The sequence below is a fragment of the Dermacentor albipictus genome, chromosome 4 (assembly GCF_038994185.2).
Source record: "Dermacentor albipictus isolate Rhodes 1998 colony chromosome 4, USDA_Dalb.pri_finalv2, whole genome shotgun sequence".
NCBI lineage: Eukaryota > Metazoa > Arthropoda > Arachnida > Ixodida > Ixodidae > Dermacentor > Dermacentor albipictus.
In genome coordinates, this window is record NC_091824.1 from 132,575,135 (window position 1) to 132,585,288 (window position 10,154).

A 10,154-nucleotide genomic window follows, 5' to 3' on the forward strand; every position below is an offset into this window, starting at 1 on the left:
GAATTGTGGCAAGGTGCCACGCCGCGGCCATCACATCACACGCACGGTCAAATAAATTGATAACGCATTTCTTCGTCTTTCTTAATAATGCGTTTGAGGATGAAAAAAAATTTTTCTGAAATCTTTTTTTTTTCATTGGAATATCTGAAAGCACTTGCTATAAAAAAAGAAGAAGCACAAAGAATCTGGTAGATTATTTCAAAAATAAGACTTCGTTCATATTTCTGTATTGTGGACACTAGTCCGGCGTATCTTGCTGAAGGAGCCCTAGCGCTCTTCTAATTTAGCTTTAAGCGGACTGCCGTCAATGCGGCTGGCAAATAGACTCAAGCGCGCGAGCAGCTACCAATAAGAAGAAAAGATAAAGCATTATTTTTATCTAAATTAAACCTATCCTTGGGAAAGTTGCTCCGATTTTGACATCATGACTTTAGGGCCCTAAAGAGACCCACGCTAGGAAGAAACACACAGACACACTGAGAGCTAGTGTATCTGTGTGTTTCTCCCTGTCTGCCGACCCCTACCGCTCTGTAGTGTACGCGCTTTGTTCGTGCTTGTCTCTCTTTCTTTCTATCTCCCCTTTCCACTCTGTTTCTCTCTTTATCCCCCTTAACCATTGCCCCTGCGCAGGGTAGCCAACCGGAACTACCTCAGGTTAACCTCTCTGCATTTCTCTGCATTATCTTACCTCTCTCTCTCTCTCTCCCTTGCGTATGTCTCTCTAGCGCCCTAAAATTATGTTTTCCATTACTTTTATCTATTCTTCGTGATGAACTTGATAACCTCACTAAGAAAACGAAATCTGGAGGTTAATAAACGCCCTTTTCCACCCATACTCTAGAGCACCTTCTGTGTCACTGTCCATCCTTCGACACTGAAAGACGTGCTTTACAAGCAAGACTCAACATGGTAGACAATAGAGCACTTTCAGAAGAAAAGATCCTTGGACCATTACCTATGCGTTCTTGCATGCAAAAGGCCACAAAAGCCCTTCTGCATTTCTTGAAGGACGCTGGATTATATGAACGTTTGTAACCGCGGAGATTCCACTGCGACTGACTGTGAATGACTGGCTATTATTTTTCTTTACTCTCCTTATCTGTTTTTCTTCCTATCCTTCCTCCCAAAGTTAAGGGTAGCCAAGCGGGCGCGTCCTTGGTTAACCTCCCGGCCATTCCCTCTTCATTTCTTTCTCTCCCTCCCCCCTTCTCTCTCATTATCACAATGTAGCCCTTTCAAAACCCTTGCTATAGCTTGTGGCTGATCTCAAGGTGAAACTGCCAGCGCGTTCAGCGTAGCAGCAGTAAATTTCGTACAGCCCGTCTCAAGATCACTCTATCTTGTTGGTGCAGCAACAAATGAAGATGCTTGCAATTTACCTCATGCACAATTCTATATTCTGTTCTCCCTACAAGAATTGCTGCATGCTCGTTCGAAGACACGCCAAAGAACAGTGAATAGTCCTGACAAGATATCGTGGTGGAGCTTGAAAAACCTTGGGCCGACAGGCATGTCCACTCTCCTCCACGTATTCAACAAAATGTGGGAGGAAGCACATGTTCCTGTGAGTTCCAGGATCGCTAAAGCGGTGCCCTCACTAAAACATGGCAAGCGCCCCTGCCTCTAGACACCTTCCGTCCTGTGAGTTTAACCAGCTGTGCTTCAAAATTGATGGAAGAAATGACCATTATTAGACTGCAAAGGTGAATAGAATCGAGCAATTGTCTACCAGATGAAATGGCTGGTTTTAGAAAACGTAGATGTACAATAGACTGCATCTTTGATTTGTTAACGTTTGTTGACCAAGAGATTAGCTGTGGTAACATTGCTGATGCTGTATTTATTGATGTTAAGAAGTACTTTGACTCAGTCAGTCACCTCCATGTCCTGCTTGTACTCTCAACGCTCGAAGCTCATGGCCAAATTCTCAAATGCATCCCTAACTTTTTGAAAGACAGAAAATATTTTTACGAAAGATGTTTATTTACAGAGTGAAATGAGGTCCAGGAGGAAGCCCAGAGGGAGGGACCAGCTGGCATGGAGATCCTGGGCTATAACCTGCTGCATTGGCTCTGTTGCCAACTGCCTTGGGAGGACAACCTCAAGGACCTCGAGTGTGTCAGCCAGCCGAAGTGCGGGTTTATGGATAACATTCCTCTGCTCACGAGCAAGTGCGTCCCACATGGAGACGTTGCAAGAGGCATCACAGAGTTCCTGCTGTACCTGGCTTGAAAATGGAGCACGTGGCAATGAAATTTGAGGACACGCCAGACTACAAGCGGCTGAAGAGGATCTTGGAGAAGGACATGCAGGCGGCGTATTTCAAGTTTGATGGCAGGCTACTGTTCAAGCCGCCAATGGCCTCGTGGCGCAACTCATCCTCACCAAAGAAGAAACTGGTGCTGCAAGAAATCGTTCTCCCCGAAGACAGCGCGGATGAGTGTGAGAGCGAGAGCACCGCGGAAAAGCCGACGGCAGCCAAGGTCGCTCTCAGCCATGCGGTGCCAGCCCGGAAAAAGAACCGCCGGTTGCCAGCGGCCACAAAGTCTGCCTCGGAGCTCGGCAGCCTCGCCAAGTGGGATCCAGAGCCGGAAATGGTAAAAAAGAAAGAGGCTTCATCTCTCTCGAGTTGGACAAGTTCTAACGATTGACCCTTGGAAGAACGGCTTCTACGAGGACAGCAACAGTATGGGTCTGGACAGCCCCACTCTAGCCACGCCGGAGGTGCTGCGGGGTAAGGAGGCTCTGCTGGCTCAACAGCAGGAGGGCCTGCTTCTTGCGTGTGGCAACGGCCGGAAGCGTTCAAGTACCTAGCACCTCCACCAGAGATGTCAGGAAAGATGTTTACTTACAGAGTGAAACGATATCCAGGAGGAAGCCACAGAGAAGGACCGGCCGGCACAGAGGAAAGCCGAGCCAACGAGCGCACACTACTTCTTTCTGTGATTTACTCGGGCAGTGCTGCGACAATATATATATATATATATATATATATATATATATATATATATATATATATATATATATATATATATATATATATATATATATATATGTATGTATGTATGTATATATATATTTTCAAATGTCGAACAAAGCAATGCTTACTCGTAAACAAAGGCGGTTCGTAAAGAAGTGTATGAAGTCCACTTCTCTTCAATGCAGCCCTAGCAGGCTTACGAACAGTGCTTCGGGCAAACGTAAACTTATTTATGTATGATGATAACATTTGCATATGGACGTCGCATAAGACTCTGTAAGTTGTCAAGCATCGTCTGCAGGAAGCTTTAAACGCAGCAAATGACTATTTAGCAGAACAAGGCGTGCAGACAACCTGTGCCAAATGAGTGGTTTCGCCCTTCACGAGAAAAAAAAAAAGCAAGACATTTTGGTCTTTTAAGAAGCGGCCATGAGATCATACTGGTTCGGAAACATTCTTTTCTCGGCGTGATTCTAGACGACCAGCTTCAATGGACTCATTTAACCTCCCTGGAGGAAGAAAGTAGTTGTAATAAATGTTCTTCGCAGAAACGCAGGTACGAAGTGGGGTGGAACAACTGCATCCCTGCTCCACGTTAACTCAGCACTTGTACGCCAAAAAAATGCTTACTCCGCCCCTGTATTGCACAAACTATCTGCGACTTCTCTTCACCGACTACAGCTGTTGCAGGCTCAGAGTTCACGGGTGTGTGTGGGAGTGCCACAAGCTACATTTAGTTACATCACTATTGCAGAAGCGCGGTAACCACATTTCACAGTAATTCGCAGCCGGGAAAAATCCCAGCATCTCTTCAGAATTTCTACCCAGCATTCTGCGCACCCACTACTTTCAGTGATAGCGAACCATCCATGTGCACAGATACACGCCATGGTTTAAGAGCACAAATCACGACTTCCACGACTGTTTTTTTTTGGCACTTAGACTTCTGCCACCCACCACGCCGTCTACAGGCATTGAAAATAGAAACGCAATTCGAAGGTCTTAAAAATGAAAGCGGCGTTTCCACATTAGCAGCGAAATCATTAGCCTTACATCAGCTGTTTGACAAGTACCAGGAGTCTGTCCACGTGTACGTGGATGGTTCCGTAATCAAAGAGTGCGAATGCAGTCTATGTTAGTGCGAATGCACTAACATAACAAAGGGCGAATGCAGCCTATGTTATACCATCCTTACGGATATAATACGCATGTCGGCTAAGACGCACGTCGACACTAACAGCGGAATTAGTGGCGATTCTCCAAGCTACTTATTTTATCAAGACATATAAGGTACTAAAAAAGTGGATAATTTGTACGGACTCCTTATCAGCTTTAGCATATCTTAAAAATATTGATGACAGGCATCCCTGCGCACGAACAACATACGCAGTAATGAAGGGCTTAACTCTGGCTACTGAAAGGCAAATTAATGATATATTACAGTGGGTAATTACCACAGAAAGTCGGGCTATTCGGTTTTGATGCAGTGCTCCGATATAGTTAATAGCTCGAACAAGACAAACGGAAGAAAGGGTGGGACAGGAAAGAGCGCTAGCTCTCTATCCGGGCAAACCCTTTTCTCCGTTTATGTTTTTTTCGCGCTACTAAACTATCTCACAGCAATTACAATTGGTCCCGGGACAGGCTGGCACAGCAGGTAACGAATTAGTGGACGCGTCGACAAAATCTACCCATAAAGGTGCAGAAATTCAACTGATCCCTCTATCACCAATGGACACGAAACTCGCGTTAAAGGGACTAAGGGACTTGTGTATGTCAATTTGGTTCAATGAAAATACCAAGGAATCGATTCTTTACGAAGTGGACCCTCAACTCAATTACCGGCTGGATATAGAACTTTCGAAAAGTACCGAGACACTAATACATCGAGTGCGCCTTGGGACAGCATACAGCAAAATTTTCTATATCGAATAAAATGGTCTCCTTCCCTGGCTTGCTCTTTTGGCAACGACGATGAGGATGTTCGCCATCCCCTCCATTGTTCCAGATACGCGATCCAAAGACGGCAGCTAGAACAAGTGCTACAATCCATTGATCCTCCCCGAGCTTTCTCATTCTTAACATTGCTGGGCCCATGGCCATCGAAAATAACAAAGGAAAAGCGAAAAGCATTGAATGCACTCGAACATTGTGACGAAGATACAGGTATCCTTAATAAGTACTAGATATTGCACTGAATAGACACACATTGTAACTACAACTTGTTTTCATTATTTGTATTTATAAACGCTTCTATATCACCTATCATACTCTTTTGTATTCAGCATTGAAACTCGCTCTTGACTGTCATATTCCATGGGCGTATTATTTTAACTCTGTCATTTCTCATCTGTTCACACGCTCATCGCAGTGTACATCGTGGCCACTTGAGTGACTTTGTTTCTGATTTTATTTACAAATTCATTATGGTGTGACTTTCCTTGTTTTTTATATTGGTATGTTCGTGGATGTGTTGGACTGTGTGCGGTGGATTTATGACCCTGTGACGACGTTTCCTTTCATTTTCTTAGTTCATATTTTTATATATTGTTATTTCTGCTATGAGGAAAGGAGTAGCCGTCACCATTATAGGGTGCCTACATCGGTTTCTTTTATTTTCATTTCAATAAAAAAAAAGAGCCGAACTCCAGATAACTCCATCTGGCTGTGATTGTGTGGTAGCACATTTCGCCCATGTAATGGAGAGCAACGCAGAGAGGATACAATTTGGATATATTAATACGCATAGTACCAGCTATAAATTTAGCACAGTAGGTAGTTGTACGTTTCCATGCAGTGCTCAAATAATAGGATACGACGACCTTTCCTCGCTCGTTTACTGAGCGGGAATAATTTGTTGCAGACAGCTATGGGCTTCATTTAATAAATATTTGTATCGTACGTCGTTCTAGTAATGTTAAGGTACCTCGATATCCTAGCATATTATCCACTATATGGTCTTCTAAGCCAGGCAAACATAAGTGTCTTACATGGCCCGAGCTAGCATGCTGCTTTCCGGTCTTGTATTTAATGGGACGCTATATATTAGCTAAGCTTTAAGGCTGCTCTTTGCGGCTTTGTACTGGCGCTATTCTTAACACGAACTCGCTTTTAACAATAGCTCCACAAACAGTTTATTATTAGCGACAACTTGAGCTTCCTGCCGAAGAAGTCATAACAAAGCTTGCATACTTCAAACACTCACGTCAGTGCTCTTTTATAACAATGCGAGTTCATGCTTTCAGCTTAGGCAGGTACGCGCGGAATAAACAGAACTGGGCTTTTTGCAGTATTTTCTCTTCTCAAAATGAGCGCAGTACATGAAAACATGTATATTGAGACATAACGTTTACCGTGAACTGGGATTGTATCAAATCTACCGCGTGGAAAAGAAAGTGATTTGACAATCTCCGTAGGAGTTTCGTTATTTCTGTCTCGACGTGTGACTTCGGACCGCTGCAAGCATCATACCTAGAGAGGAGTTTTATGAAACGAAGGAAACACAATACATTCAATTGAAATACACAGTAGAAACAAAGTTCCCGTTCACATGAAGAAAGTAAGGAACGGGCCCTTGCGTATCACAATGAGAAAATAATACTCGCGGTCGAGGCGTTAAGTGAAGCGCTGCGACGGCACTTCAAGAAGAAAGCAAAGCCGGGATTGCGTGTCTACGCGTGTAGAGCAAGCTTTTGTAGCAAGCTGAGTAGTACGAATCTTGTGATTACCTGAGGTGGTTGCATGGGTGAGATATTGAGCTGAACTCTCTCTGCGGGCTTTCCGAGCTTAGGAAGCGAAAAATAAGCGCTTGCTGTTGTCATGAGCGCCGCACTTACCGAGACGAGACTTAGAGTACTCGATATTGGAAACAGAGCCGACAAATGGGGCGTGAAATAGAGTGTAGGGAGATACAAATACGGCAAGCACGACGCATTTTACTGCACCGTCGTAGCAGTCGCTTTATGTGCATTCTATCTAAAATGTCCTTCTGAAATACTAACTTGCTTTTCTTTTATACGTATGGAAGTTGCGAACCGATTACCTTTCTATTGAAGCGAATAACACCGCCTCTGAAGGGGAAAAGCAATGATAAAATAGTGCTGAAGAATGGGCGTGGTTGGAGATATTCTTGATTTCCAACAGGCATTGCATGTGTTCCAGCGCATGTACGTTTTCACGGGTTCATGCAAATATGACACAGGTCATATTTGCATGAGAAGTAACTTACCCTTATTCACTTCACAGCAAAGGAAGGCTGAGGAGTATGGATATAAGTCATGCTCGCCGTAAGCACTGTTTCTATATTCGGACTGTCGCTGTGTAGGTGAAAGTCAAGCCTATTTCATAATCCACGTGCTCCTGCGAATAACAGGCGAGTGCTGTTTACTTCCCGCCGAGCACAGAAATGAAACGTGTAGTATACCTCTTGCATCCGCTTCGACACATGGGACGTGTCAACCCAGCGCCGACGTGACCTGTCATTTCCATCTGCCTGTTAGCACGCCGCGACCGACATATATTGTGCGCTGTTATGCGCTCCGAAGCCTGCAATATGGTGCAACATCGATTTTAATCCTGGTTGCAGAGAAGCGGATGACTATGGTTGATTGCGACCTGAAAGTGCCTATCAGTGGCATGCCGAGCTCGAGTATACAAAAAGCGAATGTTTGTTGATCAATGCATTTTTTATTTTATTTAAGATCACTAATAATCTCACACGAGACCACAAAAGAGACGCTGCATACGTGAGTAGAGTGGAAAATAGACATCAGACATGTAAAACATGACATTGAACAATGACCTTAAAACAACGACAGCAGAAAGAAACTATCCACAAGTTCCTCTCGACAGAGCTTATGACGTAACGTCAAGATTGGAGAGACAGTCGGAATTAGCTAAGAAACAGCCCGCACCAGGATGTGAGAGACAACCAGCCTTTATAACAAGTTATTCTGAGGCCCTCTCAAACATAAACAACATCCTACGAAAATACCACCCAATATTATCAGGTAACGAGTGCCCGAGAAAAGCGTTCCCGGTGGTACCATAGGTGGCCTATTGCCGCAACAGAAACTTTAGACAGCCAACATCATTCCCCCGTAATAAAAGCATGTTGTCGCACCAGGTGCAAAACCTGCAGGCACATTCAAAGTGACGTTAAAATTAAAGGCACCTCAAATAGTTACACACACGAAGGGAAAACTAGCTGCTTTACTTGCACTAGTTCCGATATTATTTATATGCATGAAAGTCCCTCCTGTAAGAAACAATACATCGGTGAAACGGGACGTCAATGAACGAAATGGACATCTCACGTACACACGTATTTTCTTAGTCTTCAACTTACCAGTCTCTCTTTTCGTCGTCATATTGAATCTTTGAAGTTTCTTTATACTCTAATTAACTCCCCACAATTTTCCCTACTTAGCAAATACATCGTGCCGGCTAGACTCACAACCACCAGACATCACCATAAGTTGAATATGTCCACTTTTCGCCATCATAGTGATGAGTTGAAATACAGTTTTTTTGTCCCTTGCATAACATTGTCGAATGCTTTGCCTGGTTACGTAAGATCTTTACTACTCAATGAATTTCTATTGTATATTACGAAGCACTGATGCTCAGGGCTCTTTTTATGCTTTTTCATGTATTCTATTTCCCCCACACCTGCGATAGCCCTTCGGGGCTGCAGTATGTTGAAATAAATGAAATAAATAACCTAAATAAAAGCTTCCCAAAGCCACCGAAGAGCATTCCAAATACCCAGGTCATAACTTTGATGAACCTAAACTCTATATCGTACACACAAATTTCCGTTCTGCGCGAAACAGTAAATACCAGAGTCATACCTCATCCGTAAGTTCAACACATTGCAACCAATAGGCATACATGTTTCAAGAGGTTCTTTCGAATCAATTCGCTATGCTAAATTTCTATAGGCAGCAGTGCTTAGTTATTTTTCATTGGGTGGCTGAGTGTTTTATTTTCTTTCATTTGTATAATGAACTCATTTCAGTCATTTTTTTTCCACGAACACCATTTCCTGCCACTTCTTTTATTCTCTCTTTCAGAGAGACGATAGCTCACGGACCTCCAGCTCATGGACCCCTTCCCCTTCCTTATTTTTTTCTAACAATTCTACTGTGTAAATAACTTTTGCACTCCCCATCGTAGCATGTTGTTCTTACTGTAAGCCCTAAGGTTTCGGCGAATACGCAAGCCTCAGGACGTCCGTGTAGTGTGAGATTTTACCTGATCGTCATGTTTGATAGTGCATGAGGATGTTGCTAATTACAATATTCACATTACATTAATAAAGGAAAAATGACACCTCCACCCAAACGTCGCTAAGTGCTACAGAGGAAACCCATACGGGTTCCTCGAAAGAAAAGCATCGCAGTCCCGGACCAGGATGAAATTTTGTTCAACTGCGAAGCTTTTCTTTCGAGAAACCCGTATGGCTTTCCTTTGGAGCACTTAGCTACTTTTCGGTTGGTGTCTCATTTTCCTTTTATTAATTTCTCCTCTCCGCCTTGCGGGTTTTCGCAGAACTATTACGTTATCCGCGTTACAACACTTGAAGTAACATTCCTAACCCGCCGTAGTTGCTTAGTGACTTTGGCGTTGCGCTGCTAAGCATGAGGTCGCGGGATCAAATCCCGGCAGCGGCGGCCGCATTTCAATGGAGGCGAAATGCAAAAGCGCCCGTGTGAGGTGCAATGGGTGTGCGCTAAAGAGCCCCAGCTTGTCAAAATTAAACCAGAGCTCTCCACTATGGCGTGCCTAATAATCGTAGAGTGGTTTTGGCACGTAAAACCCTAGAATATTTAGGTATCATTCAGCGGAAATATATTGCGTTCTTCTAGTCGACGGGTTAAAATTGTTGCGAAGTGTGACCGTTGTCGAACCAGACCCCATATTATAATTTTATGTCAGTAACATCATTCTAAACTGTTGCGGATAGCTAGCACATCCATGCTGTGACGCACGAAGTACGAGTTACCAGAGTTCTAATGTGATATACACTATATGCATTTCTTTCCTAGTGCTGGTTTCAGTTGAATGTCAACATTTCGTTCGATCAACCTTCTTGAAACTAATTCATTTCACTTTATAATACAACGTTCCAGTGAATCGCGCTGTCCTCTTGCTCCACTAGGACCAAGCTGCC

At 43.7% G+C, this 10,154-nt stretch overlaps 1 protein-coding gene across 1 annotated transcript in view; it reads left to right on the forward strand.

The window, feature by feature from the left end:
- LOC139059332 (uncharacterized) overlaps window positions 1-2,919 on the forward strand; it is a 47,136-nt gene extending 44,217 nt beyond the window's left edge. Inside the window, exon 2 of the mRNA XM_070537598.1 lies at window positions 1,991-2,919. Within this exon, the coding sequence (XP_070393699.1) occupies window positions 2,235-2,651 (417 nt within the window). The 5' untranslated portion in view covers window positions 1,991-2,234 and the 3' untranslated portion in view covers window positions 2,652-2,919. The remainder of the gene's footprint in view (window positions 1-1,990) is intronic.
- Window positions 2,920-10,154: the final 7,235 nt, after the last annotated feature.